Below are 18,299 nucleotides of genomic sequence, written 5' to 3' on the forward strand. Positions count from 1 at the left end.
CTAAGGCTGTGGCTACTGTTGCCCCACCTGGATAGCTGTGTATGGCCAATGACAGCATAACTGTATAATCTCACCTTGTACAGCTTTCTGTACATTAGGTATAGAGAATGAGTGCCCCTTAAGATGTTGGACAGCAGCTCCCATCAGTCCTAGCCGTCATAGCCAGTGGTGAAGGATGATGGAAACTGAGGTCCAACAACACCTGCAAGGCCAAAGTTACCCAGTTCTGTGTATTCTTGAAGACTTTCACACCCGGGATCCAATGGTTGTTGTAGTTTTTTGGGGCTGTTTGGCCATGTTCTGGAGGTTTTTCTTCCTAACGTTTCACCAGTCCCTGCGGCTGGTATCTTCAGAGGACAGGAGTTAGAACTCTGTCCTCTGAAGATGCTGGCCACAGAGACTGCCGAAATGTCAGGGGGAAAAACCTCCGAAACATGGCCAAACAGCCCTAAAAACTTACAACAACCGTTGCCCAGTTCTGCTGGCTGTACTTTATTTGGGCTGTAAGAGAAACCACAAATGCTAGTGCAAAGCCCTGCTGACCAAAAACTGATGGACAGAGGGTAGGATGTTTAGAGGGAAGGCAAGAGGTGTTAAGATACCCTGTTGCTTCCCAGACATGGGACTGAACTTTACTGTAGGCTGCTAATTGCACTTCTGTATCTTGTACTGGTCTGTAAAATTGGAGTTGGATCCCATTAAAGGTACTACAGTTGTGTACAGTGGAGTGTTGCTAATACCTCTTTAATGTCCTTGCAGGAATTGTCTCTTCGGGTGACTGTCGCAGAATGCTGTGAAGATGGGAGGGCCGAAAATATTGGCCACGTTGTCATAGGCCCAGCAGCAGGTGGCATGGGCATCACCCATTGGAACCAGATGTTGGCCACCTTGAGGAAACCTGTGTCCATGTGGCACCCGCTTCGGAGAAGCTAAGGGCCCCTTTGAGCTTCCTTGTCCATTTGGCAGGGTGCCTGAACTCTTCTTATGGGCAGATGCGGTTGGCAAATGATGCTTAGGACATCTAAGAGCGAAAATCTTTCTCAGATATTTTTCATGAAATGGAGTAGCAGCTACCGAAAATAAAAGAAACAAAACAAAACAAAAGAGACCCAACTGTCAAACAAGACCAGACAAGCTTTAGGAAAGCTTAAGAGCTAAAATTGTAAGAGTGGAAGCCATTTAAGTTCCAAGGACCACTGCAGTGGGTTTTGGACAAGTGGAGTGGTCTTTGGGCACTTGTTACTCTGACAGCACCAGCTAAATTTCAGAATTTATTTTATATAGGGTTTTGAAGACCCCATGTGGTTTCCCCTGTAACCTAGGAGGGGGTTGGAGGGAAACACTAAAGGTATATTAGCCACTTGAATTCACCTAGTTCTTAAATGTACTGTATCTGCTTGGAAGTTGGAGCCACTATGAATATTGCTTTGAAATAAGGATTGGAATCACAATTTTGCATCTCAGTTCTTGCCACACTTACTGGGAAGCCAGTCTCATTCACTTCAGTAGCATTCGTTTTTAACAAAGGTGGTTTTAAGAAATGTGTTTAGGGTCGCACAGTTCTGTGAATAGAGTCACAGCCATATTCACCACAGAACAGATTTTCAAAGAGTAACCATGATAATCTGTTCTAAACAAAGACTACCAAGGGGCTGGTTAGTGTTAAGGACTGGTTTATTATAGCATGAGCATTAAGAGAGGCCTTCCTGTCCAGATTCATGAAGTGAATTTAGATCTTTCATCTGCTGACTATGAAGCAGGCCCATGCTACCAAAAAAGAAAGAAGAAGAAGAAAGAAATCCATTTTAGAGGTGTTTGAGACTCCTTGAGGCTCTTTGTCTTTGCCCTTCCCCCCTTGGTGGTGGTATTAAATGATATAGCATGACAAGGGAAATCACGTATCACTCTAAGAACTATTAACGCTATGGTGTAATCCTGTGCTTACCATCACAAACAGCATAATCCTGTACATATCCATTCAGAAGTAAGCTTCTTTGAATTGAGTTAAACGTACTTCCTCAAAAAGATATAAGGGTCGGGGCAATTCTATCCCACATTATATGGTGAGGCTTAACTTCAGAGTTAATTTGGACAGAGATATCCCACACAAAGGACGTTTCCTACTGTTTCACGGGATACAGTATTCTATGAAGAGAGGTAACCTGTCTCTAGGCCTATGGATTCTGTATTGCCAAAAGCTGTTTGAAGAATGGAAGACTGTGGAGATAATGTTATATGAATGTTGTAATGCTTGAAAAGTTCCTCCTTAGCATGGTAAGTTGTCTAGATGCGTTTCTGTCCATCACCATCCCAGCCATAGGATTATAAATACTTGCATTCTGATAACAGATGAGTGGGAATTTGAAAAAGCTGGTGAAACTGGTTAGCACTTCAAAGAGGCAGGGCATGACAAGCTGAAAATGTTCTCTTTTTAATAAGAAGGTGTTGTGATAACTCCTTATAGCCAGTCATTCAACTTCCTGAAATTATGTGAATAAGTGATTTTAATCGAATTTCAAGAGAAGATGCATCATCGTCATCGTATTTATTGTTACTATTACTCTTGATTCTGTTCCTGCTACTGTAGTACCCCGTATTACATTTTACCCCTCCATTATTAGGTAGTGCTCAAGGTTACTGTTAGATGTTTAATCAGAGCTTGGAAATGTTATGTTTTGGGGCTTCAGCTCTCAGAATCCTACTGGCTGGAGGATTTTGGAACTTGTAGTAAAAAAAATGTTTCCAAACTCTACAGAAAGTCCTTAATTGGAGCAGTACTGCTGACCAGTTTGACCTCAAGCTTTTGTTTGTTTGTTTTGTTTTCCTTTCTCTTAAGTCATATTTTGAGGGCGTCAGCTTTCATATGGTTCAAGCTCTGCTGCTGACCTGGTAATTTCTGTGTTGAATGTGAACCTGTTTGACATTTGGAATTTTTCAAGAGTCACCTTCATTTTCTATCTTCTGAACCTGAACAAACTCTGCCATGAGTCAACATTTACTGTTCTGCTGAGACCTAAGAAAGTTCTTTTGCATGAAAGGTTTTGCATGAACTGGAGGAGAGGATATTTTCCACTCCATTTAATGCAGGTAACCAGCTGTTAAATGTTCCTTCTGCACAAACAAATAGCCACAATGGGGCTGGTTCTACATCTGGACAGGAGGAGGCACATCTGGATTAGTTGAGTTCATATGTCCTAAGGAGTCTTTTAAGAACAGGCTGGCACGATGTGAATTTGCACTGTCCGGTGGAAGCTTTGCTGTATGCCAGAAAAGATGAGGAGCAAGGGGAAGTTTGGGTGAGTTCAGCCTGACATTCAGTGAACTGATGCCCACTCTATTGAACGCTCAATGCTGTTAAAAGATAAAAATGATCACAATAGGACAATCTGAATTAAATTAACAAAGCTGCAGAAGTGACCTTCGTACATGTTGGAAGCAATCCAGTGGTGCTTCCAGGGTGGAAGGATTAGACAACTGGGTGCTTTCGGAGCCCAGGGACACCTAAATGTGTTCACAGTCCTCAGATTCTTCAGGGAGGCTCACGCATTGCAACAGCAACAGGTTAAAACCAAATCCAGGATATGTTTAAAAGAGAGCTAGAAACATGAAATGCAATCAGATAGGCACTTTAAAGAGAGCCTGACAAAGGTAAGTGTGTGTCATGGTGCTCCCTCTGCCTTTGCTGGCAACCACTGCTTAACTTTGGAAAACAAGGACACCCGATGAACAGCTACTGCTGGCTTCCTCGGTGTACAAAAGCTACATGTGGGAGAAAGTGTATCTTCAGACTCTCAGGCCCCAAGAGGTATATGGCTAGGGAGGAGAAAGGATGTTACCAGGTTAGCCTGTGTCTGAGACTGTCGCTGTACGTTTCCTTCTGATACCAACTGTGGCAATAGTCTTTGGTTCTTCAGTGACTCTACAAAAACTTGCCATTTTGTCACTGCATTATTTCCAGGTCTGCTTTAGCTTCTTGGGAACCATAATAAAGAGGTAGCCATCTTTAATCCCTGTTCCACTCCCCTTTTCCCTTAGGCACTGACCAAAAAGGTAAAGAAATTAACTTGTGAACATATTAGGGCAGCTGTTATTCACAAATGCAATGGTGTCAAATTCTGTGGCCTTGTGCTTATCATCTAGCTTGGGGTTCAAAAGAAGCATTACATGTAAACAAAAACTGACGCAAGACATTTTGTTGAGGTAAAGAACAGTAGCATCTACTCTCATTCAATCTAGTAACCGTTGTCTGAAACGGCAGTATCAGTCAGACTACAGGAAGGGCCAAACCTGCCTAAATCTAAGCCTTCTTTTCCCTTGGATGCATTGATTTAGGTTTCTCAGAGCTTTTCACACAGTTACAGGTTCTGCTACATATTTTCTATGTACAGCCTCTCCTTCCTCAACACAGCTCTTGTTATTTCCTCCTCTGCTGCCAAAGGAAAAACAGCAGAATCTCTTAAATCCCCCTCTTGAAGCTAGAAGCAGCAGCTGGGATGGCTCCATAAGGACGAAATACTGTCTAGCCTACCATAATATAGTTCTGTTCTTGGACAGAAAGAAATATTGAATTCTTTCCAGGCAAGGAAACAGCGTTGGCTGGCCTGGTGGGAGGGTGGAGGAAGTGCTGCTTTTTGCCCAGGCAAGTTAAAATTACATGTCTAGAGTTTTGTTTTGTCTTAATATCTAGAGGCAATACAAAGTGAATGAACTATCCTTTCCATCATCATGAGCATTAATTTGTGTTTCACTTTGTGGGGTTAATAATATTTTTTTAGCATATCCAAAAATAAACTATTTGATTCCTTTCATCAGCCAGTAGGTATGTCTATGGAGAAGCTTTATTGTGAAGCCCACTCACTAGTGATAACTGGACCAAGAGACTTGCACAATATCCATTTAAGTGTTCACATAATTATGTGGGATTTGTTAGAATCTTCATGAAGTTGGCAGGCTAAGGATGGCTTGTTTGAAGATGCCGGCCACAGAAACTAGCGAAACGTCAGGAAGAACAACCTTCAGAACACGGCCAAAGAACCCGAAAAACCCACAACAACCATCAGATCCTGGCCGTGAAAGCCTTTGAGAATACATTAAAGTCATAAGATCTATGAGTCACAGTACTACTCAATATTTGGTACTGAATAAGTACTTCCAAATTTAAAGCGTTCAGTCACCTTTCAGCCAAAGTGTGAGGATTTTTTTTAAGTATTTGCCAATTGCATAGTTCTAGCCTTCTCTCTTTTTAGTCGGTCGTAATTGTACTTAAAATTTGAAAAGAAATTTACTCCTTCATTTTCTTTTAACAGAAATGATATTTTCATTTTGCAAGCCACTGACTTGGAGTAGTAAAACAAACTTGCCTCCTCCATTTTCTCATTGTCTCTGCATCCACCACAGAAAATAAAGAGAAATGTGGATTAAAAAAAAAAAAGAACTAGGGGTTCTCTCTCCTGCTATCTTACGGTCCGTCCTTGCAGTTTAATAGATTTGTCTATTTATTTATTTTACGTTGTTTCAGAGTGTTCCTATATTGCTTTTCATTTACTCTGCTTCCCAGAGTAGACCTTTGGTCTAGATAGGCGGAGTAGAAGTCTAATAAATAACATTCCCAAAGGAAATCCAATAAAAAAATAAAAGAAGAGCCCCAGTCAAATCCATTAATTGCCTATTAACATACAGTAATTGATAAAATTTGTAATACAGTGGTGCCTTGCTTAGTGACATTAATCCGTGCAGCAAAAATCGCTGCTAAGCAATTTTGTGTCTAAGCGATTTTAAAAAGCCCATAGAAACGCATTGAAACCCCTTCAATGTGTCCCTATGGGCTTCAAAACTCAACTTAAGCAGAAATCCTCCATTGCGGTGGCCATTTTCGCTTCCTCTAAAGCGAGGCAAAACAGCGGGTGGCCATTTTGGAACTGCTGATCAGCTGTGCGAAAATGGGGGCTTTGCGATGATCGCGGGGACCCGCGATCATTGCAAAGCCCCACCGATCAGCTGTGCAAAAATGGGGGCTTTGCGATGATCGCGGGGACCTGCGATCATGGCAAAGTGAATTTTCCCCATACAAGCCATTGCAAAGCGATCGTTTTTGCAATCGCAAAAACAGCATCACAAAGTGATTTTGCTATGCGGAGCAATCACTATGCGAGGCACCACTGTAATAATATCCAGGATTGTAATCAGGAAAATGCTTGGCTCAACAGTCCATTTTTAATAGGCAGGGAAATTGTTAAAGATGCTTAATAGTGCAAGCGGGCAGGGTCATCCCACAAAGTGGCACCACAGAAGAGCAGGTGCTGCTGAGCACTGTAACCACTAGAGCCTAACATGTCCATCCCTGCAGCAGGCCAGACAGTGGACTAGGCACCCGTTTGATCTCTGATCACATCCTGAGATGGACAGCATGGGTTTTCGTTAGCAAAGCAAAGAAGGCAGTCTCAGACATCTTTGCCCTGATCTCCTGATGTGGTATGCCATCAAGTTGCCTCCAGATTCAAGGAACCCTACAAATGATCTCCAAAAGCTCTTGCCATTAACAGCACAGGCCTTGCAAACTCAACACCATAGTTTCATGTATTGAGATTCTCTCTCTGATGTTCACTCTTCTTCTTTATCTGCTGTCTTCAACTTTTCCGAGCATTATTTTCTTTTCCAACAAGTCTTATCATGACATGTCCAAAACGGGATAGTCTCACTTGGTCATTTTTGCTTCTAGAGAGAGTTCTGGCTTGATCTGATTAAGAACTTCCCTATTTACAGTACTGTATCTTTTTGGTGATCCACAATTTCTGTAAAGCTCCCCTCCAATACCACATTTCAAATGAATCATTTTCTTGTTAACTTTGGTCACATTCTAGCTTTCTGATCTATGCCTGGTAACTGAGAATATCATATTATGGATGAGCTTGGTTTTGGTCTCCAGCAACACATTCTTAGTCTGAAGAACCATTTCTAGTTCCTTCATAAGTGTCCTTCAGAATCTAGGTCTTCTGATTTCCTGCAGTTTCCGTTTGGATTAATGTTGAACTAAGGTATAGAGAATCTAAAAGTATTTTGATTCTTCATTGTCAGCATTAGTAAAGTCACATAATTGTTCTATACTTATTTTGGTCTTCTTAATGTTCAACCATAATCCTGCTTTTGCACTTCTTTCTCCTTCATCATGAGTTGTTCACTGCTTTCTGCCAGTTGTATAGTATCAACTGTGTATCTTAAATCAGTTACCTTTCTTCCATCAGCGTTCACTCCTCTTTCCCCTGACTCTAATCCAGTTTCTCATGTGATATGTCCTGCATACAGATTGAATATATAGTGAAATAAAATATTTTTTTAGATCCACACAGTCAAAGGCTTTGCTATAATCTGTAAAACATTGGTGGCCTTTCTTTTGGAGCTCTTTGGTGTGTTACAGTAGCCAGTGTATACTCGTAATATAATCTCTATTACCTTTTCCTTTTCTGAATCCAGCTTGGACATCAAATATATCTTACTCCATATAGGGTAAAAGTTTGTTTCACAAAATGTTGAGCATCACTTTGCTTGCGTGGCAGACTAATTTGGTGATCCTGTACTTACTGCACTTGTTAGTGTCTTCTTTGGAACTGGAGTTATATTGAATATTTAGTCTGTGTGCCATTGGTTTTTTTCCTTCCCATATTTATTGGCAAATTCTTGTTAGGATTTCAAGCCACAGATTCAATCTCTGTGGCTTGAAATAGTTCTGCCGGTATTCCATCTATTTCCACAGTGGCAAAGAGCATTTGCCATGGCTACATGGAGCCCAAGCTGTCTAGGGCCATATAAGATAAAAAATACCTCAAACCTGGTTCAGAAATTAGTTGACAACAAGTGTATGCCTTGCACCATAGGAGTTATATGTTTATGATGGATGTTTCCACAGAGTTGCAGCCTTCAAACTAAGTGTGGTGTTACAGCAATTCGTTGTTTAAGTTTTAAATGGACAGATCACGGACACCATGTTAGTCTTGTCCAGAAATGGTCATAGCTGGTGGTAGGTGCTTTTTGCTAGCCAGAACACTTTGTCCTATAGTGAAAAAGATGACTCCAAGGGTACCCGCAGACCATGTGCCTGTTCCTGTAGGGGAAATGCTAATGTAGGATAGTTCCCTTTTTTGCAAATGAAAAAGGGACGAAGACAACTGTTATTATATTCTGGATTAGATCTGGTTTTAGCTTTCTAGGTCAAACCCAGTGGGAAGTGAGTGATTAGCCATGGAGCTATTATCTAGGATCACATAAACGCACCACACACCCTGCAGCAAAGTTTAGGCAAATCTGGCAGGGGCTGGTTAGGAAGAAGCCTGACCCCATAACCAGATCTTTTGCATGATTAGTCATGCTATGAAAAAAATGTTTTATCCTAAATAAGATCACTCTTCTCTTGTGTGTGCGCCAGATATGTTAGATTACAGTTCCTGTTTTCCTTGACCAACATCACCGATAGCTGTGCTGGTTCAGGGTGAAGAGCATTGTTGTAGTCTAACGTTTGGAGAATGAGCACCAGGTTGGTAAATGCCATCATAAAGAATGAAAATAATCAACATTTAGATTATGAGAAGGCTACAGCATTTATACGGTAGAAATAAAGAGGGAAAAAGAGACAAGAAAGCATCATGTTTACAGAGATCTGAAAGGAGGAAAGCTCTAGGTGGACAGGGAAAAGGACCTTTGTGTTTGACCCAATGGATTCTGAGCTTCGGGGTTATCCTTGAACAACCATCTTCCAATAGGGATTTCAGGAAGAAGGTACCAAATACACTGATGCCTAAACCATTTAGGGGTATTAGGCCAAAACCAGCATCTGGAAATTTATAGATTTACAGTATGTGTAAACTTTCTTTTCTGCCCATGGTCCTCCTAGCAACTTCTAACAATTGTGCCTGTGAAAGTCAAGGCAGCTGGAGTGCCTGCTGCAGAGCTGGTGCCGTGCTCCTGGTGACACGAGACAATAAGGGGATGGACTGTGCATTCTCTAACAGCCAGAGCTACCTACATGCACATCCCATTTCAATAAAACACGCTCCAGGCGACACAGATCACTTAGTCTGCACTGGATAAAAAGTGATTGCAGCCTTCTTTCAAGGTGAAGCAGTGAAAGATGTATCTCACAATAACCTGGGATTTTCTGTGAAATGGTTGCTCAAGAACTGCTCCAAGTGTGAAACTGCAACCAGAGGAGAATGGATGCCTATATTCATACTTGGCCTGGCTCACGTTCCCTGCCGTCCATGGTAATCTCTGGCTTCAGCCTGGCTGTCCCACATTTTCCCCTGCTACAGCCAAATCTTTCATGAATATTTCAAGACTTGGCTAGGATTTTAAGAAAATAAACTGTACCATCATCATTCTGGCCATAAAATACAATATATATATCTGTCATTTTTAAACTTTTGAGATAAATAAAGACAGCTTAGGAAGCTGTTTACACCTCAGAACTGAAGTATATGTTGTGATGACAGTAATTACATTTATGCTTTGAATGTTTGATATTTTAATCCATGACAACTTCTGAACTTTCCATGGCATTTTTGAACAACAGATGCTGGGGAGGACGGATAGAAGTGATCCTTTGATGTAAATTGGATGGCTTGTCATACTGTTCCTCTGTCATGTCTGTCACTGGGGGTGCATCAGAAATAGCAGCTTTTTTCTGTGTATCATGTCTCCTGAATCTTTGTGCATCATACTTTCTCCAGTGTTGTTGTGGGCCCTCAAGCTGCTTCTGACTTTCAGTGACCCTATGAGTCAGTAACCTTCAAAATCGATCCTTAAGAGGCTTGTTCAGGTCTTGCAAACCTAAGGCCATAGCTTCCTTTACTGAGGCTCTATTGTACCTGAACACATGTTATGATGCCTTGCACATTTGCAACTTGTTTAGAGTATTTGGGAAAAGTTAGCTACATCCTATTTTATATCCGGAGGAAGATGTTTCTGTTTAAAGGCCAGACAGGCACACAGCCAATGATTCTAGGACATATACAAAATTCAAAGGAACAAGGAGAAAACTGCCCCATATTTCCATAGGCTGGCAAAGTTGACTTGAAGGCACAGCAGCCGCAGGTATTCATGACAGAGAGGCTAGGGCAAACCTCCAGTTTTGGCTGGACAACATTTCCCATCACCCCAGCCAGCACTGATGGGAGTGGTAGTCCAAAACATCTGGGAGGCAACTTGGAAAAGGCTACCCTAGACTAAGACATATATGAAAAATGTGAAAATGTTACATTTGATGTGTTGTTTGCACTTGTAATACACAAGAGAAAAATGCTAAGGCCTGAAAGAGAATGTGGCGTATTCCAGATGGGTTTCCAAAAGACACACCTCTTCAAGTCCTATTGAGATCTTCAGTCAGTTCTTCAGTAAAGACCTGGAAGCAGTTGGGTTTCTGAACAATCAGATTAACAGGATTTAAAATCTCGATAATGGTATTAAGTACTAAAGTTAATACTGATTTATATGAGAGAAATACAATTGTCCAGAATAATATTTTATACATAAGTAAGATGAGCTGCATATTGATTATTATGGCAATCTCATAAAATTCAAATATTGGAGTAGCACTACAATAATGCATCTCTGTGTCACCAGCTATTATTTACACAGAACAGACTTGACAATACAGTCACCCCCATGTGAAGGAAGAGTGCTCTGCACAGACAGTTTTGAGCTCTCTTGTACAGCCTCTGTTCTCCCAGAGGCAACCCACCTTGAAGAGGGGCTAAGCTCTCTGTTGGTGGGCACTGCTGTACAGGAAATGAAACAGATGGAAGCTGTAGTTGTGGGAGGCGAACTGTTTCTTGGGAGGCCCAAAGGCAGTGCTTGTGTTAAAACACAAGGGGGCATCCCTATCAGGATTTTGTTGCACAAAGTGCTACTGCCACTGGCTATAAGCTGATGTGGACATTATCATGGAGAGCTCTACGGTCACTCCCACAACCTCTCGGCTGCTGTCCATTGTATCAGAGCACCCACCCAGTAGTTCCAAGTGAGATGTATTTGAAAAGTAAATAATTTTGTGACAGCTGGGCAGTTTGACCCACTCCAGGCTTAAAATAAGACCATTGCTTCAATGTGTATTCATGTGTCAGGCCATGCTTGTAGCATTATACAACCAGATCCTGCTGCTTCAATTTATCTGAATATGTACCTCAACTGGATTTGGGCAAGCTGCAGTCCCAAGATGCCCCTAGAAGAAGGGAAGGGTAAACTACTTCTGAGTATTGTCTACCTGGAAAACCCTGAAATTGATTTGATTTGACAGCACATGATCATTATTATACTTTATTTGATTCAGCCCCTTCCTCTCGTTTTGTTGTCACATTCACACATATTCTCTCGCATCTCCAGAAACATGTTTCTCAGGATGGAGGAGGTATTTTCCAGAATCAGGAAAAGTTATTTTTTTTGGACAACATTTAGCAGAATATCTCATTTAGCAAGGCCATTGGCCATTCTGATTGGGAGATACTGGAATTTTTAGCCCCCAAAACTTACTTTCCATAACCTTGGATGCCTTTTACAGTACAAATTCTAGGAAAATTGCAGTGCTCATCTTTTGTAGCTGCAACCAGCATTCCTGTGGTGCCCTAAAAGCTATCATATTTATTGTATGGCATGAGCTTTTGCAGGAAAGAGTGTATTCTGAGGCAGTAACCTTGCCCACTAATCTCACAGCTATTCATGCCATACAAATATGTGGCTTTAAGATGCCACAACATTCTTTGTGGTAATTGCAAAAAAGGTGCTAACATTTGAATATGCTTCATATTAGATGGTGGGACATCACCATGGGAACACAAACTAGTTGAAAGGCAAATTAAGCCTCTCTTTCAAAAGTGGCCATAGCGCCTTGGATATGGGAGCAGACTGACAGCTTAAAGATGATGTCAAGGATTTGTTTATATGGATGATTAAGCTCTTGGGTAGCAGATTTTGTTAACAACCTTAATTATTTTCTGAAGTGCTTGAATATAGGATCCAGATCCTCTTTTATCAACAACAATACAGAAATCAATGTGTTGGTGTAAATCCATGGTTCCTCCATGTTTGGTTTAATTGGTGTACGTCCTTTTCCCTCTTTTACTTACATTAATTACAAACACATGATATGTTGTATGCAGCACGTAGTGGGGCGAGGTTTAGCAAAATATGTGTGTATGCACACAGATGTGCTTAGCTAGAATGTGTAAGAGAAATTTTTCATAAAACCCAGCCTGAATGACCCTTCTTGTATGTTCTGTGTATGCCATTGGGAGCTGGTACCCCTCCAGGTGAATCATTCATTGCTCAGAAAACTTTTGGAGTAAAAACTGTGCATCTCCCAACCAGCATGTTATGTAGTAACTTTTGCAAGCTGTTGAATCACCAGTTCAAAATTCAGAGGAGTAACTCTGTTGATCTGTTCCAGCAATGCCAACCATATGATACCTAATACATTAACAAATATATTATGGAATAAATCAACTGCCCTCTGGCACTTTAAAGGTAAGCTGTTTATAGTAGTTTTTGTAGTCTGTAGAAGTTGGCCGTAGACTACCATGTTTCCCCCAAAATAAGATGGGGTCTTACATTAATTTTTGTTCCAAAAAAACACATTAGGGCTTATTTTCAGGGGATGTTTTATTTTTCATGTACAACAATCAATATTTATTCAGATACAGTCATGTCATTTTCTTCTGGTTGCTGCACAATGGTGGAGGGCGGGGTTTCACTTGACTGGGGCTTATTTTTGGGGTAGGGCTTATATTACAAGCATCCTGAAAAATCTTACAAGGGCTTATTTTCAGTACAAAAACTACTATAAGAACCTTTAAAGTAACAGAAGGCTCTCTGTTGGTTTTGGCAGAAAATGGAACCTTGTTTGTGTGTCTGCAAACCAACTAGATGCAGAGTTTTACTGATGTCTTTGTTCTTTTCCATCCATAATTAACACTTAAAAGGTTCTTAATAATGGGATGTTATCAGGCTAGTCCCCCGTGGCTGCCACAAGTCAACATTGATTGTAAGAGAAAAGCACTGCAGTGGCAAAAATCAATAGTTTTAAAAAACTGTTTTATACGTTCTCCACATTCTCCTCATAATTTTTAATGCCCTGAGTCTACCTCTTGCCACAACCACAGAGTGGGCACAAACAAGCACACTAGATTCTGACCTAAAGCAGAACATGTTGTTTGTCTGTCTGGCAGATAATATGGCAGACTCTGATTGGTAGCAAAGCTCCTGCATCTCAAGAAAAGGTTCATCCCATCAGCTGCTGCTGCTGCTGTTATATGTTGTCAAGTTGGATCTGGCTTATAGCAATATTAGTAGGATTTTAAAGGTAAATTAAGCCCTTTAAGGAGTGTTTTACCAGTTCCGGCTGGCTGGTTGGCTGACTGAGTGATTTAGGTGTCTGGTTGCAAAGTCAGAGGTTGGGAGTTCAGTTCCCTCACTGTGCTTCCTGTGAGCAGAGCCAGCCTGGGTGGCCTTGGGCAAACTGCACAATCTCAGAGCTGCCCCCAGAAGAAGGGAAGGGTATTCTCTATCTGGGAAACTCTGAAAAGGGTCGCCATAAGTCAGAATTGACCTGATGGCGCATGATGATTATTATTTACCAGTTCTATACCTCCGGGGAGGTCTTGTGGCTGAGTGGGGGATTCAGACTCAGGCATTCTGAGTCCTAGTTTTTCCACTCCATCCACTCTATCACAGCTACTACCCAATCGATTTTAAACTGGAGATGACAGGGACTGGGACCTTCTGCTTGCACGCCATTCTTCTCTTGAAAAAAACTCGAAACAAAACTCAGGAGTACAAACCGCTTGGGAAAACAAAGAACATGAATCCCCCCCAAAAGGGGGGTTGTTGTTGTTAAATGAGATAATACTTTTTTTTAAATGAGGTGATAAAGTGTGCTGCCTACTTGGCAGTTAGCCCTATTATGTTCAGTAATGTTGAAATAAGTAACAATAAAAGCACAATAAATGACAGGTTAATAATGAAAAATGCTATGGTAATTAAAGTCGACTCATCTCCAATCCAATATCCCCTTCCTGTGCCCCCATTTCTTTTGCTACAGTGAATAAATATCTCCTCCCAACAACAAAATGCCATCTGAAATACCTTTCAGAGCTTTCTTGCAGCTGGAAGGAATAACTGACTCCTTTTGGACTGCCTCTGCCATAATCCCCAACCTGGAAGATGTTCTGGGAGTTTCAGTCCCAAAGGGGGCTATTCTGAGCCCTGCTCCTCAAAGTGAAAGGCGATTCTCAGGAGGCCCTCTTGCCAGCTGTCGAATAAGACATGCCTTCAGGAGACCTACCAGAGGCAGCCTTGTCAGATTGGAGAGGGGCGTCTCTCGTTCTTCCAGGCCTTCCATGTACTGCAAAAATTGGTAGGTGTGAACGGCTAGGCTTGTAAGTCTGCCTAAGGGTTAGTAACATCTAGGGTAAGTCTGTTTACCACAATACTTGGCCGAAGCCAATGTTGCCTTTCCTTTAGGGTGTGAGTCATGGCATGTCTGCAGTCTGTGTTTTGAAAAGGCCCTCTCCACTCCACCTACTCACTAGTAAAGCCAGCTGCCTCTGGTGACCACCACCCACCACTAAATCTTAGCTGTCACTGCATGGTATTTCAGGGGACATCCCACTCACTCTCTGAATCCAAAATGACATTTCCTCTTTTTTTTACTGGCTTTTGGGGAACAGATGGCCATGAATAATGTGGGATGCTTTCTGAGGACTCTTGTCAGTCATTGTGCATGGGACTCCCTCTCGTTCTGATGGAAAAAATAAGAATGCCTTTGTTGAACCAGACCTTCCTATTGAAACCTGGACAGAAACACTCACAAAATGAGAAAGGGAGCGAGGATGCAGGCCTCCTTCTCCTTTCACTGCTAGAGTGGCATTGAGGTCTCAGTTTGACCAAGAGCTTTCCAGTGATGGGTTCCAGGAAGAAGCAACCAACCCCCCCCCCCAATGCCCTAATGTGCTGCCAAACCTTCTCAGAGCTGTAACCAAGAAATCTGGCATCTGGGGCAAGCAGCACAAAATGTACTCTCAAAGCAAGCTTGTAACGTATGTTGTCACCACCACGACCACTACCACTCCAGATATATAGGGTGAGGAGCTGTATATCTGGCTGTGCTTACTCAGTGAGCAAGGAATGAGACAAAAGTATTTTACACACCACATCCCAGGTTTACTCTCTTTTTCTTTTGTCTTTATACATTTCTGCCTGTAAGATAAAAGTGGCTTAAGTGCCTTAACTCCTGCGCCTGAGGTCCCAAACTAAAATGGGTGGAAGGAGGAAGCCTGGCATGGTGGCTCATCATGTGCAACAATAAGGCACTAGGTCTCAGCCTTACCTGCTTCACTGACTTGCTGCCAAGGAAAAAAGGATGTCCCACTGCATAGGTCACATTGAGCTTTTTGGAAGAAGGATTAGGTATAGATGAAACAAATAGATGCAAGTGCCTTTCATGGAGAGACAAATAGCTAAGAGTGGTGTGTTTGTTAACTCCATACAATTGAGACAAAGATGAATGGGAAAGCCCTGCAGTGTGCATGGAGAGAGCTGAAAAACAAACGAGCACGGAATACACAATGTTGTAGAACACTTCATAGCACAAGCCATAAATGTGACTGTAGAGCAGGGGGTGGGTAATTATGGCCCACCAGATGTTCTGGGTCTGCCAATGATGAGGTATTCTGGAAGCTGCAGTCCAAAGGCATCTGGAAAGCTACAGCTGTCCGCCCTGCTGTAGAGAGTTGGGCAAGAGGAGCAGGAAAATAGCCACTACGAGTGGGTGGGAGTTAAGGCAAATTGCTGTAAGGTATAACAGGGATGGGAACAGGGTGGCTGCTGATGGAATGTACTCTAAGATCAGAAACAGAATGAAATGCTGTAATACCATAATCTTCAGACGGCCTGGCATATGAGGAAGCTCTGATCCACAACCCAAACTGTACATACATACTTGCAGGGACATGCTGGATAAAGGTCAGGTGAGTAACATCAGCAGAAGCTCCAACGCTGGCTCAGAAAAGGGCAGAGGAGAACTCGGGAGAGGAGCTTGAGGCAGATGAGGAGCAGGCTCCAGGTTAATGATGATAAAGACTGGGGCGGGGAGAAGTGGTGATGCTCTCTTCCCAGTTGATAAAGGATAATTTGAGTTAAGACAGCTACAGGAGTGATGTAATTGCATTGTTTGTATTGGGGCCAATACACTACACTTTTCCCACTCCAATCTGTGCAATTTGGGTTGCATAGCATCCTGGATCTGCTCCAGAAAGGAGGAAAAAGAGTTTAAAAACCCACATATGGACCTACCAAGGTGTAGAGTGGGAGAATGAAGAAGGTGACACAAATAAGAGGAGTGGATAGAAATGCAGAAAGGATGCTTTAAACCCCGAAGAATTAAATCTCTAGTCAAAGGATGGAAAATCAGGCCAAAGAGATAAGTGTGATACTAAATGTAAGATACCCCAGGCTCTTCTTCACCTTCCCTCCCCCTCCCCCCCCCCCAGTCTGCAAAGTGGTTCTTCTGGAGCAGGCTAGGCTGTGATTTGTGCTGGGCATTTACCAAGCCTTCTTCTTCCTTCTCCAGCCATGTGTTTACAGGCACAAGTGTGTAGGCACCACCACCAGTTGGATGACACAGTGGGCAGCTCTTGCAAGCCAGGTGCCCCTAGAGCAATCGCAGTGGCCCCATGATGAAGCTATATATTGCCACCCCCTTTTGCACTCTTGCACCCTCTGGATTTTGGCACCCTGGGTTTTTCCTCCCATCACCTAGCCATAGTTTTAACCCTGAACTATCCGCTTCAGTCTTAGAAATTTCTCTTCCATTATACGGTCAATACCAGTGGTTTCCCAACTGTAGCTTTCAATATGTTGCTGCTCCACAGCTCCTGAAGTTCCTGACCATAAGCTGGGGCTTCTTGGAGTTCTTGGAGACCAAGGTGGGGAAGCCCAGGTCATGTTATTTGAGAGCCAAAAAAGTATACAAGGCAGGGAGTGGGAGACAAGAGCAGAGTTACCTTTCTCTCCCTACTCCCAATAGCCTGCTAGGGGCCAGTGTTAAGGTCAGGAGCTTTCATGGGCCAGAGACTGACCTTTCATGAGTCAGAGGTCACCACCAGCACTGCCTACACATAAAACAAGAAGTGAAGAGGAAGTGTGGCTTGCATTTCATTAGCTATAGCAGTATGAAATGATGCACATAATTAATTAGCATCTCTAAATACAACACGGATTTGTTATTTAAACAAAGAGCCACAAAACAGAAATGTTGGGCAGGGTCCTTTTGGTGTTTATGTAACGTTTTTGTAACTGACCACAGCTAATTGCTACTAATTGATGAGGTGCATGCCAGAGTCATGTAGCCAGCTTCATACCTGATTGTGCAGCTGACAGGTACCTTGACACTTTGTCAGTTAGTCACAATTAGCCACGACAAGGTACAGAAAGCTTACATAAACACCAACAGGACCACAGTGACTATGCTTCCCCCCTATGGGAAAATGCCAAAAAAAATTTCAAGGACAACTTTTTGTAAACTGGATTTCCATGGATGTGGGAGAACTTGCAACCATCAAAATGTGTTAGGCAAAAGACTGGAACCAGTGCCTTCTTCAGGAAGCAGTTTGATGTTTGCCTCTCTCTTTTTGCTTCTTAATCAAATTCTGTACTAAGGAGACCCAAATTCTCCATCAGCCAAACTCAAGTTTTTGGCCCCTAAGGAATCATGCAAATTGCCTCAGTGTATGCTAAAATGCTTAATTTGCATAAATGTTCTCAATCTGCATGCATGCTTTACAGCCCAGTTCTAAACAAGTTCATCCAGAAACAAGTCCCGCTGGTTTAATTTGGAGTTATTTGCTAATATGTTTGTAAGTGTACATCTGGAGCTCCAAAAAAGATGTACTGTGTTTTACAGAGAGTCATGTGGTGAAGCGTGTTTGTGTGTGTGAGAGATGCTGCTGGATAGGTTAGGGTGGTGTAAGCAAGAGGGACAACTGCAGGCATCCTCAGTGGTCTTGTAGGACTGGGTGGCTTGTGGTACTTCAAGGTCTGCAAAATGGGAAGGGTCATCCTGGCTTTTACTCCATCACAGAGATGGCAACAGTGACCAAGGGATCATGGGCACAGCCTGAAAACTTGCTTTTAAGAAGACTGACTGTATGGAGATGCTGAAGTCAGCCACAACTGAAAAGGGATAGGATGATAATATGAAAGTCCATTAAAAAGAACAACAAACAACAACAACAACAACAACAACAAAACAAGAAAACAAC

The 18,299-nt window shown here is 42.2% G+C and overlaps 1 protein-coding gene across 9 annotated transcripts in view; it reads left to right on the top strand.

Annotated features, from left to right (window-relative positions):
* Positions 1–12,246, top strand: part of SYT12 (synaptotagmin 12) — an 84,764-nt gene extending 72,518 nt beyond the window's left edge. For all 9 annotated transcript variants that reach the window (XM_072985574.2, XM_072985570.2, XM_072985573.2 and 6 more), the window contains one exon: positions 760–12,246. In XM_072985574.2, the coding sequence (XP_072841675.2) occupies positions 760–933 (174 nt within the window). In that variant the 3' untranslated portion in view covers positions 934–12,246. The remainder of the gene's footprint in view (positions 1–759) is intronic.
* The last annotated feature ends 6,053 nt before the right edge of the window (positions 12,247–18,299 follow it).

Source organism: Pogona vitticeps, chromosome 1 (genome assembly GCF_051106095.1).
Source record: "Pogona vitticeps strain Pit_001003342236 chromosome 1, PviZW2.1, whole genome shotgun sequence".
NCBI lineage: Eukaryota > Metazoa > Chordata > Lepidosauria > Squamata > Agamidae > Pogona > Pogona vitticeps.